We start from the raw sequence: 17,751 nt of genomic DNA, 5'->3' as shown, positions 1-17,751 counted from the left end.
GAGAGATGATGGTTTTGGTATGATAGTATATGATACCGACTGTGACATACTGTAACTCCAGGAAACCGACAGATTCTGAAATATTCACACCAGCCCATTTAGCACTAAATGCCATACCACAGTCAGTCACATTTGTCCTCATTTGTCTGATGTTTGATCTGAATATAATCTGAAACTTTTGATTTCTACTTACATGCTTTTCTACACTGTGCAGCTTCCACGTGATTGGCTGATTGAATAACTACATGAATCTGAAAGTATACTGATATTCCTATAGTATACAATTTCCCTGCCCAGAAAAAACAGAGCCACACCTCTGTGCTGTGATTACAATCATTTTTCAATACAATCTATAACACAGTATCTTCCATTATTCACGAGGTCGTTATTAAACAGTCCACAAAGCCATAAAAAGTGAGGCCTTGTATAAATATAATGTAAGTTGGTGTCACTTAGATTCAGAGCTAGAATCCAATTGTGACCATAAACAAAGTTTTAGGGTTTTTTATTTATTTATTTTTTTTTTGCATGTGCGTGTGTAAACACATTATATACTTAGATTATATACAGACACTGGGAACTTTGGTTCACAAGCCTTGTGCAAATAAGCCTCAGGCTGGTATTTGCATAGACTGGTCTATTTTACCAGGTGAACTCTCTTCTCTAGGTTCTTCCTTGTTCCTTGCTGAATCCTGAACATCCGCAAAAACATCCTGAAAAATTTTATATTAAATCCTACAGGCATGTAACAGGGTTTATTCATTCATTCATTTTCTACCGCTTATCCGAACTATACTCGGGTCACGGGGAGTCTGTGCCTATCTCAGGCATCATTGGGCATCAAGGCAGGATACACCCTGGTTGGAGTGCCACACTCTCATTCACTCACACACTACAGACAATTTTTCCAGAGATGCCAATCAACCTACCATGCATGTCTTTGGACCGGGGGAGGAAACCGGAGTACCCAGAGGAAACCCCTGAGGCAAGGGGAGAACATGCAAACTCCACACACGCAAGGGGGTTCGAGGCGGGAATCAAACCCCCAACCCTGGAGGTGTGAGGCAAATGTGCTAACCACTAAGCCACCGTGCCCTGTAACAGGGTTTATTAGGGTTTATCCTAGATTATTCTTATATACATGTGGTATATGCACATGCACATATATTCATTCATTCATTCATTCATTCATTCATTCATTCATTCATTCATCTTCTACCGCTTATCCGAACTACCTCAGGTCACGGGGAGCCTGTGCCTATCTCAGGCGTCATCGGGCATCAAGGCAGGATACACCCTGGACGGAGTGCCAACCCATCGCAGCACATATATTCAATTCAATTCAATTCAAGTTTATTTGTATAGGACTTTTTACTTTTTTAGACTTTTTTAGAACAAAAGGTTATTATAAGGAATAACATAAAGATTAATAGAATATAAAATTCAAGATTAATATTAGATATAATTAGTTCACAATGTATATGTATTTATCCCCAATGAGCAAGTCTGAGGTGACTCAGGCAGCAGTGGCAAGGAAAAACTCCCTTAGATGGTGAAGGAAGAAACCTTGAGAGGAACCAGACTCAAAGGGGAACCTCATCCTCATATGGGTGACACTGGAGGGTGTGATTATAAATATACAGTCTAACAGATGTTGTATTGATGCAAAAGATCACATGGAGTTCACATCTCCTCTTAGTATCGCAGAGACTAACTGGAGCTGGTAGATCTCTAGATGCCTCAGGATTCTCAGAGTCGGCCTCATCTCAGTTGAGGTCCAAAATCTTCATCGCACGGAAGATGATCGGAGCTGGTACATCTTAGGGCATGTGGTTGCCTAATGGTTAAGGTTGTGAGTTCGATCCCAGGTCCACTAAGCTGCCACTGTTGGGCCCCTGAGAGAGGCCCTTAACCCTCAATTGCTCAGTTGTATAAAAAAAATAATGTAAGGGCTTCTGCCATATGCTGGAAATGTAAATATACCAACAACTAACAGATTTCAATGCCTTTCTGTATATGAGGACCTTGTGAATGCTGTAAAAATAAAAACTATTATTTAATTACACATGTAGATGTCTTGTATATGGTGTTGACTGATTTATTTACTTTGTTGACACCTGTGCTTGTCAGTTATCGTCTCTAAAGCATGGCCTTACTTGGCTTGTGATTGGTGCACCTTTGAGTCAGGGGGCGGGACGTTTGGGGAATTCTCTGCTGCGATTGGAGTAAAGCAACGAAAAGACGGACGACAGCTGGAAACTTACTGAAGACTCGAAGAGGAGAAGAGAAGAGAAGAGAAGAGCGCTTGTGGGTTTAAAAGGTTCCAGACCACTTGAGGTAAGGTTTTATTCGTGCAGGAACAACACAATTTCTTGTTCAATAGAAACGGAATGATATGAGATACGAACTGAGACGTGGAACAGGATTGTGATGTGTAAAATACTTGTTGACTTTTGCATATCCGCAAACTTTCACTTCGTTTCCGGCTTAATGTATCTGCTGCGTTTATACACTATGTCTCTTTTAGCTCTTTAGTGCACTACAAGAGCCGGATTAAGATGTTTGTTTATATTCTGCTTAGTGCGCCTACACAGGGAATAAGAGTCCTAATGAAATTCAGCCCACGTTTTGTTAGAGTTTTGTTCTTCAGGTTTTATTATGTAGGATAAACAACCTTCTAATAGACTCAGCTATAAACCAAACTTGCTTTCTTGTTGTAAGAACTTTTTATTTATAGCCTTTACATCTGTTTATGTGATGACACATGGGCTGAATGGACTAATATATATATATATATATATATATATATATATATATATATATATATAGTGCACTTTAGTGGCCTGGTGAAGGTAGAGAGTGGGTTTGTTATGGAGGTCTTAAGCAGTTAGATTAAGTTCAGACAGACTTATTTTTTTACCATTTTTGGTCATTTTCTGTTGCTGGGTCGTGATGGAAAATGTCTGACGTTCTGGCAAAAAGTAACGTTATAACTCAAGACTACAGATCAATTAAAGTGTTTGGGGTCTTCATAGAGAAAACAGTTTCTATGTGAGTCAATAGATTTTAATGCAATATTATTAAAACAGATGATTTGTTTATGTTTATCGTTCCCTGCTGTAAGAGCAAAGATTTGTATTCTGCATCTATTAAACATTTTGGACACTAGGTAACTTCATTCTGTAATGTTTTAGAATAAAATGATTCGTGTGAAACTTAAGGCAGAGATGAACCAATCCCACATCCCACACAGTCACAAAAGGGGTTGATACAGTATTGATACAGACTGATTCATTTGTTTATTTATTTTCAGTAAGATCTTTATTCCGGTCAAGGTCACAGAGGATCCGGAGCCTTTCCCAGGAACACCGAGCTTCAGGTGGGAATATGTTCTACGATGCATACTCGCTAAGTCACTCCTACATCATTTATATTGTAGGTTTTCCGAAGGTGAGAGGAACCCGGTAATACATACAGACATGTGGGGACGTGCAAAACTCATGCACCACAATAACGTTCGTATCAATTGATAGTAAATTTAGCCTTAATACCAAATTTCAACACTGATATCAATACACAGTATTGGATTTGTGCATCCTGGACTATATTATTGTTGTGGTACTCAAAATATTGTGCAGCGGTTTAGAACTTTTTGTGAATGTACTCTTAACTCTACACCATTGTTCTTCCAAATAATTTAAATAATGCATCAGAGGATATTTGGTGTAGATTAGCTGAAAATGCCTGCAATGCATTGTACAGGAATCATTTGTTCATAGCCTCATAGGGATGCATGGGAAGCTTTGACTGGTGCTACATACATGTGTGTGTGTGTGTGTGTATATATATATATATATATATATATATATATATATATATATATATATATATATATATATATATATATATATATATATATATACACACACATACATACATACATGCATACATGCATACATACATACATGCATACAGTACATACATATATACTGTATGTATGTATGTGTATGTGTATATATATATATACACACACATACATACATACATACATACATACATACATACAGTACATATATATATATATACATACATACAATTTATTATTTTTTTTTTTACATCTTTACCAACCAACATGATTTTGTCGTTTGTGTTCAAGCAGAATAACGGTGTATGAAAAAATCTCTAAGCTATATACTCCACATTAATAGTACTCTTTTTAAAAAAAAAAAAAAATGGTTTCACCTATTAAACATTCAGCTCAATAGAGCATCCTTTCTTACAGCCTTATTTTTAGCTCTTCTCTAATTCCACTATATCCTGAGTTCCCATCACAGCCAAGGGCTACATTTACTAACCTCTCAAGGGGGAATTTCTATTAGCAGACCCAAATTACTGTGACAAGGATTAAAAAGATCCTTAATGTAGTGTGAAGTGTGTCACAAAGTACCTGATTAGTTTTTCTGGAGTGCTTTAGTGTTAATAAATTCAGCATTTTATTTATTAATTAATTTTTTTTTTTACATATACAATAAATAGCATATTTTATATGTGGTATATTATAAATAGTATTTAGCTCGATTCTTCCTACTATGCTACATCCTTGAATATTAATATTATAAAGAACATCTTGTATTGAGATATAGAGACCAGTCGTAAACACAAGTGAGTGACCTAGTTGGAAAAAGCACCATTTCTAGTTTTCTCACTTGTATTCAAGGCTTGTTCAACAGTAACTCTTTACTTTTTTGTTTTTCACCAGTGATGCCAAAAGTCTTCTACTTCCGTCTTTCTTTCTTTCTTTCTTTCTTTCTTTCTTTTTTTTGTAGTCAGTGACCGCCTTAGTTACACAGGTCTCTGCCAAAGCACTTGCTGTCTAAAGGAAAGGACCAGTAGCTGACAGCACACTGTGAGATAACTACTAATGAAGATAGTAATATTTCCAGCAAATTCAAATGTTGAGCCACTCTGATTTCTCCATTATGTCATAGGTCTGTTAGTTTCCATTTACTCCCTACTCATTGTCAGATTCGCAGACAAAGCGCTTTGTCACTCAGCATTCAAATATGTGATGGAACATGGAAATTAATCTGCCACTCTGTTACCTACCCTGGCTGCAAAGATGTTGATTTCCTTTTGTCTCTTGCAGTTGCTCAACAGAGGCCTCTGGGTCTATGGCCAACAACAGCAGCACCAATAGCAACAGTTGGACCATTCTTGCTCCAGAGGTAAAGGTGTGTGTGTTCTGTTGTTAATGTAGGCATAGCAAGTCTGCGCATGCTCCTTGTTTCTTTAAATGTTCCTCCTTGTTTCCTTTCCTCACTCATTCGGATGTTCCTGAGGACGCGAGGACAGGACAGAAGGAAATAAAAGACAAACGTTTACTAAACGAGACCCTGCACACTGAAGTGTCACTTTTATATGACTTACTGCACACGGCATGACAAATTATACACACACATCTGAGATCACACACTACTTTCATACAGTCCTTGTGTGTAAATGATTGGTTGATGAAAACCTTAAGGAAGTTAATATAAGCAGTCAAACACTGAGAACATGAGTTACGGATTGGGTCGAGGAAAATAAGTTACGGAATATAACTTAAAGTTTGATCTTTGTTCTTATACAGGAGTCTGGAGTAGAGAGCATGGGTCCGCTGTCTGATGGTCAGGGAGAACTACATGCAGAACTAACTGTCACACAATCTGCAGCATTCGCAGACATTCCCACAGAGCAATCTCACCCTCCTGATTCTCCACAGGTTTGGGCTGCCTTTGGATGTCTTTCATTTCAACTTTAATACTAGTAATTTGCCGATATTTATTGAATTATGAACAATTACAATATGAACAATTGCGATAATGTCGGAACAACTTAAATCATAATGTACACTACAAAGATGGTGGCAGACGCCTCAGTAGTGCAAAAAACATGCACAGGAAATATTAAGTATTAGATATAATTAGTTCACAATGTATATGTATTTATCCCCAATGAGCAAGTCTGAGGTGTAATATTATATTACTGAAGATACCTGTAGCTCATTAGAACATATTTAATGTCTGCTAGATGGCATATTTTCCTGATTGTATTTTTTGGCCATATCTTTCCCTATGTTTCCGCTAGAGGAATGATTTTTTGGGACAAACCTTTATATATGTACTTTGGAAAGAGTATTTTGAATTCTTAACCAGGTCTATAATTTTCTGTATTCAAATTTTACACCCTTACGTGTGCTTCGAGACCAAAAATGTCCATTAATTTAATTAAATTAATTTTTAATTAATAAAATCTGTTACTCAACCTCAGTTCTAATCAAAACTACTAAATATTAAAAAAAAAATGTAATTACCAGTTTAATTAGTGATGTCACTAATTTGTATAAAAATTCACACAATGAATTTTAAAGATTAAAAAAGTGAACTGGATTTTTTTTTTTCATCACAGTCTTGGATATAATCAAAGATTACTAACAACATTGGCTTTTATGCATTGTTAGTTTTTGTGCAGAATCAGAGTAAAATTTGTTTCTCCATTATTTACTTTTTGCGGCCCCACTGACTGCCATTGAAACCACATTTTTTTCATTGCAATGCCGTGACATGAAAAAAACATGAATTATTTTTTGGTAATGGTTCCCTCCACTGGAAAGAGGTAAAATTAGTCATTTTTACTGTTGATCAAACAGTACCCCATTACACAGGCTTGTGCAAAAAAAAGCTTGTTTGTGTGTTTTTTGTGGGTGTGTGCCTGTGTTTTCATGCGTGTGCTTGAATTCAGGGTTTCACGCAGGATTTCTGGAAAGCCTGAACACGCGGTCGTACACACCAGCCTTTTATTTGCACAGGCCTGTGTAATGGGTCATGGGTCAAAATTTTACCTCTTCCCTGCATTTTTTTTTTTCATGTCATGGCCGAGCAATGACATAACATGGTTATAATGTCAGTCAATGGGGAAAAAACAGCCCTGATATGTTAAAATCTAATGCTGCACAAAAGCTAACAATGCATAAAAGTCAATGTTATTAGTAATCTTTGACATATCCAAGACTGTAAAAAAAAAAAAAAAAAATCCTGTTCACTTTTTTTTATATTAAAAATAAGTAATTTTGTGTGTGTTTTTATGTAAATTTGTGACCTTACTTATTAATTAGTAAATAAAAAGTGTGCATATATTATTTTTTAAAGATTTAGTAGTTTGATTGAGGTTGATTAATAGATTTACGTAATATTAAGCTGATATATTTTGAGAAGTTTAATTTAGTGGACATTTTTGGCCACGAACATCACGAAAGGGAAGTGTATTTAAAGTGTGCACAAGGGATAAAAGAAGCTCAAAGCACAATCAAATCTGTGTTTATTGGATCGAGTCATTCTTAATTTACAAAAATTACAAATGAAGAAAAAAAATGAATGATGAATAAGCTGAATAAGTAAATTTATTTCAACTATTCACATCTCTAGAAATGACACAGACCTACATGGAAAAGTACAAAGAGCATAAAGAATATATAAAAAAAGAAAAAAGAAAGAAAACTGGCCAAGTCTAGTTCTGTTGGCTTGCTTTCAGCTGTACAGCAGATGCATGTGGATCACAGAATGTCCCTGGTATGGATCACTGCTTGGTAGCAAGACTAAAATTTGGCTTCCATGGGGGAAAAAGCTCACTTAGTTTACTTCATTCATTTGTGTACTTTGGTTTAATATGAATGACTTGTTATCTTACATGGAGCACGGTTTGTCCTGAGTAATATCGCTCAACAGCAGGATCGAATAAATACGTTGTCATAAACTATACGCAATGTTATCATGTTCCCTTTTTTCCACAGTGAGCAAAAAAACATTTTCAAAAAAAGATTCCATAGGACCCTAGATTTTCACTTGGGCTCATTCATTAAATAATAAACCTTTTAAATTCTGTTTTTGATGAATATTTAAAGACCATGTTACAAGAACTATCTTTTGGATGGATTATAATAAACCTGTTCATCAAAAAAAACAAAGTTGCTGCTTTCAGTTTACTAAACACAGCAGCAAGCTTTGCATGGGTGTGTGAGATGTGCATATTGTTTACTAGGTGACGCCACTAGAGAGCAGTGAAGATGCAGCTGTTTTGCACAGTACCACTGCAAAAGAGGAAACCGCATCCAGCATCCCTGCTCATGTTGAAACCCTGACTTCTTTGACCCCTGACCGTGGAGAGAAAAGTGTAGATGACTCTGCAAGCCAACCCCTTATTGATACAGAATCATTCTCTGACTCTTACACACATATCGGCCCTTCGCTTGTGTCCTCTTCACTTCTCGGAGTTGCAGAAGAAGAGGAAGGAGAAGAAGAGAGAATTTCACAAGGGGAAAAGAAGGGTGAGCTGTGGAAGAGTCTGAGAGAAGGTGAGAAATACATCATGCACATAAAATGTCCCAGTTTTTATAAAGTGTCCCAGATGCACTAAACCCAAAGCAAAAAGAAATGTAACATATTTTTTTTATATATATATATAATTATATAATTATATTTTTTTTTGTGTGTGTTGTTGTCGTTTTGGTTGCTGGACTTAATGCAGAGTGACCGATATTGACAGGTCTGTTATGGAGTGCTTAGGCATTGCATGTGTGAATGCCACCAGGCAGTTTGATCTGTTTTGCATTAGACAGCACTGAAGTATGAGACGGTTAATAATCTACTCTGGGCATCTTGTCTATGCTACGCTGTATAAACTGACTACAGTGACTTCCACTGAAAGTGAAGATTAGTGAACTTATTTCGAAACATTTTTAAAATCATAATCGGCATCATCTAGCAGTTGGAAATGACTATTTCAAACTTGAAGATAATAAAAAAATATTATTCCATTTTGCTTTATTATAATATTTGCCCTACGGTAATCTATTGTAATCTAATCTAATATAATATATTTATCATAAATACTAGATAGGTTTGATTATATTTCATATATTTGCACCTAATATTTACATCTAATTTAATATTGATAAACTATTTATGCATTCATCTTCACTAGCCACTTTGTCCACATTAGTGTTATGGCAGATCTGGAGACTATCCTGATGAGGCAGGAATACAGTCTGGATGGGACACCAGTCCATTTTAGGGAACACGCTCATTCACACCTAGAGGGAAGAATAGTTGGGAGAATAGAGAGTCTGGAGGAAGCCCACACATACACAGGGATTAAACCAGGGACCTTGGAGCTGTGAGGTGGGCAACACTTCCCATCGTGCCACCTACTGTACACTAAATTATTGTCCATCATCTCCGGTTATGTAAACATAGTATCGGAGTTCTAGTACGATAATGAAATAAACAACGTAGAAGTTTTATCAGCTTCATAATTACATTTGGACAGTGTGAGGAGTATTTTTCCTAGGCACCCTGACGCAATGTTAAATAGCACAATATTAAAGGGTTTCATTGTTCTTAGCAACTCTAGAAACTGGGTGTCTGCTGGATGTGGAGCAACTGCACAGGCACACTGATTTCCAGAGCCCTGAGGAATTCCAGAAATAGAACCAGATCTAGCGAAGTCCCAGTCTGTGTAAGAGCATAGCCTGAATCCATCGAGCATTATGGTGCAGAGAGAGATTAACACAGCGTTTCAGTGTGGAGCAGAACCGCTTGCTGAGATAATTGCACTAATGATGCATTAATCAGTTGGAATGAAAGAGGCATTAAACCAGACATCTCTACAGCAGAGCTTAAATTTAGTGTGGCTATTACTGAATTTTCAGGGACATATAACTGAAATACTAACTCGAATCCGCTTTAAACTGATACCCGATGGCATTTTCTCTCCCTGACACTGCATTTTGACTGATGACACACAAAAGCAAAATGTTATTTTATTAGCTTAAAGTCACACACCACTTTTGATCAGTGTATTTATATTATGCGCACTGTACAGTTAGCATGACTGCTTATGTCAAAACGTGTAGGGGGAAGATGATTTGCTTTACAAGCGGGAAACTTTATTAGGAAGGGAATGCTAACACATCATTTACACTCACCAGCGGCTTGAATACCTCTGCTCATTCAGCTGATTAGTTATCTAATCAGCCAATCATATGGCAGTAGCAAAGTGCGTAAACTGACGCATATATAAGTAAAGAGCTTCAGTTGGTGTTCATATTAGTGAGCATTCATATGAGGAAAAAACTGCCGTCTCTTCATACAAGACAGTCTCTCTTGTTTCAGTTCTGTGGGTGGAAATGCCTTGTTGAAGAGGGAGGTCAAAGAACAATAGACAGACCTGTTGGAGCTGACAGGAAGGCTACGGTTACTGAAGTAACCAGTTTTTATGACCGTCGTGAGCCAAAAAGCATCTCAGAATACACAACACGTTGATCCCTGAGGTGGATGGGCTACATCCAGAGAAGAAATGATCACATCCTACCTTCCTGTCAGTTTAAATCACCTCTGACCTTTCTTAATAATGAAGCTTTTCAGATCACAGAACTCGCAGTTCTCTGCTGCGACACGATTGGCCGATTAGATAATTACATCACAGAGCAGGGGTACAGATGTTCCTAATATTTTGGACGGCAAGTTTATGTACTGTAGAAGCATAAAGTATATCTATTTCCATACAGAGGGTACGTCAGAAGAGACCGTGAATGAGGGTGATGGATTACGGAGGAGGAATGTCTCTGTCCTGTCCCCTTTGTACCATCGAGATGAGCAGCAGGAGGAGGAAGAGGCTGAGGAAGAGCAGTTCAGACAACCACTGAGAGAAGGAGAAGGAGACATCGGTTTCACTCTGAACAAGTGCATTTTTGGAGCACTCATTCTTCTGGGCCTCGGCACCATATTCTTCTCTGGTAAAATATTTATTGTGGTTTGCAGACTCTAATCTATAAAGTCATGAATATTTCCTGGTTGAGTTAAAGGGCTTGCTGAGACAGGGCTGTATTATTCTGCAGGTGTGCTCATGGACCTGGATGACGGTAGGGTGTGTGAGTGAGTGTGTGTGTGTGTGTGTGTGTGTGAGAGACAGTGACTGAATGGAGTGATTTCAGCGTATTGCATGCCTGGTATCTTTTGAATAGAGATTGATGAGTAATGATTAATTTGATTGGCATGTTGCTTTAGGAGGGTGATTCTTCAGTTTCATTTGTTAATGACCGAATTGTCAAAATGTAAGACAATGGAACCGTCCATGTGATTAAGCACACTATTGTTATTGATATAATTATAATATCAAATTTCACCTCCATTCCTCCTAACGATGACGGTCTTAGTTGGGGTTGTGATGACGGTGCTGGAGAGTGTGGTCTAACAGGACACTCAGGCTCTTTTGGCTCTTAGCGCTCGTTACTCTGAAGGCCATACAGTCGTATGCAACAGTTTAGGAACCCCTGACAATATCCATGATTTTCATTTATAAATATTTGGGTGTTTGGATCAGCAATTTAAGATCAGTTATTTGACCTGACCTGAAAACAAAGCTTGTTCAACATTTATGGTTTTATGGGGAAGGCTACAAAAAGTTATGGCAGAGATATAAGCTGTCAGTGTCCACTGTGAGGAACATAGTGAGGAAATGGAAGACCACAGGCACAGTTCTTGTTAAGGCTAGAAGTGGCAGGCAGTGTAAAATATTGGAAAGGCAAAGGCGAAGGATGGTGAGAACAGTAAAGTAAAGTACAACTGTAAAGTAAAGTGCGAGGCTGTACAAGGTAAAATAATAAGGAAGAAAATGAAGTATATGGCATGAATACAATAACTGATATATGGATATGAGTAAAAGGGGTATGAGTATAATACTGAATAAAGTGCAAAGGATCTGTGAAGTGAGCTGTGCCTTGTGATACATAATTATAATTTTTTTTCAATTATGGGATGTGCTGAAGTACAAAATGTCAACTTTTGACAACGTCAAGGGCCTAACAGTGAAACTTGAAGAAACAACCCTGTAAGCCGTGTGATGTGTACTGTGGAGAGCAACATGAGCGAAAACGTACTTTTCAAGTTACTGACAAATGGACAAACCGTACTCTTATAGGTTTGCCTATCTTGTATCTCCAGGCACTGAACATTTCATCAGGTATACATTTATATAGACTTATTAGTATGGATGCTTGGTATGATTATGATGAGCTATGGTATGAGTATGATTTGCTCATCTGTTACTACACATAATTCATTAGTTTGCCTCTTCCCCATTTACCAGTGTAAAGGGACCACCACTGGCCAGATTCATGGCTGGTAGACTCAGACTTTTCACTTCTGGTCTGAGATCAGTCCAGCAACCAAAACATCCTACCAGCAGCAGTCTGAAAACACTGAAGAAAGGATTTATGTATTGAAGAAAACATAAATCATAAATATATAATCCATTAGCCAAAATGTTTAAACAGCATCACACACACACACACACAACTATGGCACTATCCTTCTGTATTATGAGCGGTCCCTTTCTGCTGATGGATGGAGTAGAAGAGGCTCCATGTCGTTAATTGTATACCTACGGAGTGTACCTATATGTTTACTCTATCTGATCACTTATCAGTGTAATTAGAAGGTAGGTTAGAAGAAGCTTTAAATAAATGTGTTCGTATACAGAAGCTGCCTGATTTGCATGATTTGAGTGAATGTACAGTACAAATCATTTGTATGAACGCTTCCGTGTACGTAAGCAAAAACGAAGCTCATTTTACTTCAGTTGTGTGAAGTACACGGTATTGACATGTCTAACAATCCAATTTATTCAGCTTTCACTCTGCATGTTTACTCACGTTTCGGGTGTTCCTCCTGTATGCATTATATTTTCTTAATATTACACGGCCCTCATAATTATTTAACGCTGTGCTTTATAACGTAGCTCTCGTCGTCTTGGAAGAATTGACTCAAATGTTGCTCTCTACTTTTTTTTTAGAAGGAGATGCTGATGCCAAGGACATGAAATATCCAGAAGCCAAAAAGGTTAGTTCTAAGCTAAACTGCAGTGTATTGCTTTGCTCCAGACTTTGCTTTGCTGTCTGCAGGAAGGACTTTGTGTTAAGTCTGTAATGAATGCTGACCTATTAGTTCCTCAGGGTTGCACAATTCCACTTGACTATAAACCTTTGTAGAAAGGGTGTTATTTACATTTACGTTATTTACTGTAAAGTGTCACTCATATGACGATGAGGTTTCTTCCTCAGATCATCTCAGGGAGTTTTTCCTTGCTCATTAGGGATAGATGTTAGAGATAGATGCTAACTTAATTTAAAACTTTAACTGCTTTGAGACAATTTCAATCATTAAAAGTGCCATACAGATTTACTGAATTAAATCCAGACTGCGTTGTGTGCAAAGTGTCAAATAGGACCATGCTAGACTACAATAATGTCGTTAAGCTTCTGTGTAAGATATTTTGTTTATAATGAAATGGGGGCAAATAAAGCTTTTTTTTGTTCCTGACGTTTCTGTATGGGAACATAATGCACCAATTTTTAGATATATACTGTATGGCATATCAGTATAAAAAATAACTTCTGAATACCTGCTGAAATACACTACTGATAGTATATATGTGCTATATTAGAGGTTTATACAAAAGCTACCAGCTGCTTTACTTTGAATGCCTCCTGTTGCACATGTACAATATCTTGGGAAGCATTGTTATAGTCTACATATTGCTATTTGTTTTATGTTTATGTCTGTATGTATGTTGCACCTTTGACCTGTGAGACACGACATCTCGTTCCACTGCGTGTCTCAACATGTAGCGGAATGACAATAAAGGTAATTTGAACTTGAAAATCGATGTGTGTCTAAGTAGTGGTTGAATTCGGATGCTCAAGAAGACATACCTGGTGGTGTCCAGCCACCAGAAATACTGGACAAAATGGCCAAGGGGTACGAGCAACTTGCCGGCTTACAGGCACAGCTTCAGGTAGTTTTATCTACTCTCATTTTTATCCTTCTGTTTTAAATTTTCAGTATATTCTACATTCGTTCCCAATTTTCTTTCTTTTTAATCAAAGAAACAGGAAGTGGAATTAAAGGCTGCAGAACTGCAAGTGGAGGAAGGAACCAAGGAGAGACTGTGGAGAGAGGAGCTGGAGGCAGAAAACCAGAGGATAAGAAAAGAGATGGATAAACTGCCTGTCCTTCAGAAAGAGTACGAGCAAGAAAAAGAAAGGGTAAAGAGAGAGAGTGAGCGATTTATTAAGGAGCTTGAAGCACTTCCAGCTATGCAGAAAGAGCTGGAGCACCTAAGGGATAAAGTTACGGAGCTCACGCAGAATAAAGGTAAAAGTCCAAGCATCTGCAGATGAAGAAATGCTACATGTTACTCTGGTTTGTTTGTCTCGTTCACTGATCAACATTCATTCTGTCTTCTAGCGAGCGTGCAGGCTGTGACGCCCTCTGCTGGACAAGAAGAGGTACCTGGTGGTGAGGAGAGGAAAGAGAAAAAGGATAAAAAAGCTCTGCTTAAAGAGAAAGATCCTAGGACAGAAAATAAGGACTGGAAGAAAGAGAAAAGTATAAAGATAGATGAGCAAGATGGCAAGTGGAAAAGCACGAAGGATCGTAAAGAGTGGGAGAAAGAAGAAGACAAGCAAGGGAAGCACAAGGGAGAAGGGAAAAACAAGCAAAAAGAACATAAGCAAGAAGATACTCATAGATGGAAGCTTGATGGAGAAAAAAGTAAGATTAAGGAAAGGAGTGGGAAAAGAGACTGGAAGGGAGAGAAAAAGGAGAAATATGGAGAGTTTGTTGACAGGAAAGGAAAAGAAGATAAGGAATTAAAGCAAAAACCCTTGAAAAAGGAGGAAGACTGGAAAAGGGATAAACAAGTTAGTAGGAATAACAAAGAGTGGAAAGGGAAAGGTGACAAAAAGAAGGACTGGAAAGAGGGAAAAGAAAAATGGGGTGATGAAAAAGAGAGAGGAGCTTTAGGTGATGAAAAGTACAGTGAGAGAATCCAAAAGGAGAAAACCAAGAAAGGCAAGAAAGAAGAACACAACGATGACAGTGGAAAAAAACAAAGAGGGGAGAAGCACCAAGCTGGGAAAGAGAAAGACAAACCTAAAAGTAAACAGAAAACCGAAGGATGGAAGGAGGAGAAAAAATACAAAGACAAGAATCCTAAAAAAGAGGAGAAGATGAGCAGAAAAGGCAAACACGAGGCATCACATCATTCCTACAGTGACCAAAAACACAGCAAAGACCACGTGCACGTCAACTACTGGGATAAACAGAGGGAGAAGATCCGTCACTTTTACGGGTCAACGGAAGAGTGTGCTGATGTCACAGCCTGTGCACACGCAGAGGGGCTTGCTCCCGTTTCCCAACAAGATTTCGAGACATTCGTCTCTGGTTATTTGACGAAACTTCAAGGACACAGGGACCAAACTTCCAGAAAAGAGGAACTGAGCAAGCTAATCAGCGAGTTCTTCACCAACGGAGTCTTCGTCCATGACCAAATACCATTCAGTGAGTTTGTGGAGGACGTGGAGGACATTTTGGAAGACATAGCAGATGATGATGATGATGATGATGATGATGATGATGACGACGACGATGATGAAGACGTAGAGCTAGAGAATGAGATGAATGGATTTGCAACAGAAGCAATGCAGAATTTTGTGCTTCGGGAGAAAGAGGAAGAGAAAAGAGGGGGAAGTGGAAGGAAAAGGATGAAAGGGTAAAAGGGTAGCGTTCTAGACAGGATCTTGATTAAAGTGTGTCGTGTGTAGTTCTAGCACTGAAGCCTAAAGCGTATCATTTGTAATATAAGGGTTCCACATTTACATGCACATGTTTGGTTCAAAACACGGAAATCTAAGCACTGCTACTGTATAACTGTTTCCTGTGTGTGTGTGTGTGTGTGTGTGTGTGTGTGGATATGTTCTGTAACATGATAGCAGCTCTGCGGTTCATACCTAATGACATGAGTAAAACTCTGTTAATTACTCTCTAAATCTGCCCTAAATGTCTGCATAAAGTGTGTGTGTGTGTGTGTGAGACAGAGAGAGTGAGTGTGTGTGTGTGAGAGACGGAGACGATGTGCACGAGTGGGTGTGTGCGGGCGTGTTTGTGTGAGAGAGAGAGAGTGTGTGTGTGTGTGAGAGAGAGAGCGAGTGAGCGCGTGTGTGTGAGAGAGCGAGCGAGCATGTGTGTGTGTGTGTGTGTGTGTGTGTGTGTGAGAGCGAGCGAGCGTGTGTGAGAAATGTCACTTCCTGTTAGTGACTGCTGGTCCAGTAATTTTAGTTTGTGTTATTTCCCATGGACAGCTTTCTGTCAGCCATATGAAATAGAACAGAATAGAAATATGTACATGAGCTTTCATTGCAATTCAAGAGTTGCTTTTCTTATGCATCATAGAATGTTCAGTATATGGCTAAAAGTTTGTACACCCATTGTTGAACATCTTATTCCAGATTTTGTCCCCCTTTGCCGTTATGATTTCCCCTTTTGTGTTCATTCAGCCACAAGAATCCATTCAGTGGGTGCAACACATCTGAAAGTGTTCAGTGGGAATGAGGTCAGGGCTCTGGGAAGTTCTTTCACTGCAAGCTTCAAAAGCCATATCTTCATGCAGCTCGCTTTGTGCGCAGGGACATTGTGATGCTGGACCAGGGGAATTGATAAAGACACAGCAGACAGGGACATTCTGTAGAGTTGTGCGCTTCCAATTTTGTGGCAACGGTTCTGGGAACAACTATACATGGGTGTGATGGTCAGGTGTCCACATGTTTTTAATGATTTTTTTTTTGGAAAAACATTACTGGCTTCATGTAGTTATAAGAAGAAGCAGAATTTATTTGTCACATATACAATACAGCATATATCCTAGCGTAGGACGTTGGGGTCAAAGCACCTCGGGAAAAGAGTAGGGCCTTAAGCGCCTTGCTCAAGGACCCAACAGTGCCAGAGCCTTAACCGTCGTGCTAGCAGTGCTAAGATTTTTTCACAATGTACTATAATTCCTGTTCTGGATCACATTTCCGATTGTTTGTTTTGCTTATTTATTAATTTTGTTTCTGTTCTTTGTTATGTTTAGCTTTGTGTTGTTTAATGATTGAGACTTGTTCAGAAAGTAAGTTATTAGTATTCTTACACCTAGTTCATATTTTCTAGAATAGACCTGCACGGTCAGCATTGACTCTACTCTACTTATTTTGGTGTATTGCACTTCACAGTACGTTTTGTTTACAGTTGAAAAACTATTGTCACTCTGTACAACATATTAAAATATTTGTCCACATGTATGACAAAATATCTATTTTTATTGAGAAACACAAAACTATGAAGGTTTCGTTTTGAAATGTCTTACCGTGATCATTATTAATAAGAAGTGAACAAATCTATGTAAAACACGGCACAGATCTGAACAAGGAATTATAGATATTATTAACCAGTTAACTATACTGTTCAGATACTTGTGTTATGCAATAATTTAATAAGTACGACGAGTACTAGGGATCATGCTAAAATGTCTGTGCTTGGGAATAGAGAATATCAGGGAACACAGTAAACCATATTTCTTGTAATTATCTTTTCATGAAATCAGTCAAACAAAACAGCGATTTTAAAATAGCAACCTGCTGTTTTTCAGTTCTGCTTGTACTCTGGCTTCGCTGAATGCTAACTCATGTGAAACATTTCACATTGCACTTTTCATTTTTCACATTTCTCTAATAAAGCTACATTTACTCAAGTTGTTTTTCTGTAACCATAGTGGGAAATGAAGTATCAGGGACAAACTCAGACGAATAAAGGATCCAGGTTTCTGGGAAGAAGTTAA

The 17,751-nt window shown here is 38.1% G+C and overlaps 1 protein-coding gene across 5 annotated transcripts; it reads left to right on the top strand.

The window, feature by feature from the left end:
- The first annotated feature begins 2,238 nt into the window (after positions 1-2,238).
- pbxip1b (pre-B-cell leukemia homeobox interacting protein 1b) lies at positions 2,239-17,664 on the top strand. Of its 5 annotated transcripts, none has more exons than XM_060870767.1 (11): positions 2,239-2,337; positions 3,314-3,379; positions 5,147-5,225; positions 5,630-5,761; positions 8,077-8,389; positions 10,604-10,831; positions 10,934-10,957; positions 12,889-12,935; positions 13,777-13,890; positions 13,982-14,249; positions 14,343-17,664. In XM_060870767.1, the coding sequence occupies exons 3-11, from the start codon at positions 5,172-5,174 to the stop codon at positions 15,650-15,652; spliced, it is 2,490 nt and encodes an 829-aa protein (XP_060726750.1). In that variant the 5' UTR covers positions 2,239-2,337; positions 3,314-3,379; positions 5,147-5,171; the 3' UTR covers positions 15,653-17,664. The 5 variants fall into 5 exon arrangements, with proteins under 5 accessions (XP_060726750.1, XP_060726752.1, XP_060726749.1 ...); XM_060870769.1 differs by having other exon boundaries at positions 5,147-5,231; positions 13,988-14,249; XM_060870766.1 differs by having other exon boundaries at positions 5,147-5,231.
- The last annotated feature ends 87 nt before the right edge of the window (positions 17,665-17,751 follow it).

Source organism: Tachysurus vachellii, chromosome 5 (assembly GCF_030014155.1).
Source record: "Tachysurus vachellii isolate PV-2020 chromosome 5, HZAU_Pvac_v1, whole genome shotgun sequence".
Taxonomy (NCBI): domain Eukaryota; kingdom Metazoa; phylum Chordata; class Actinopteri; order Siluriformes; family Bagridae; genus Tachysurus; species Tachysurus vachellii.
The sequence above is the reverse complement of the archived record's forward strand: the minus strand, read 5'-3'. Positions and strand labels throughout refer to the sequence as shown.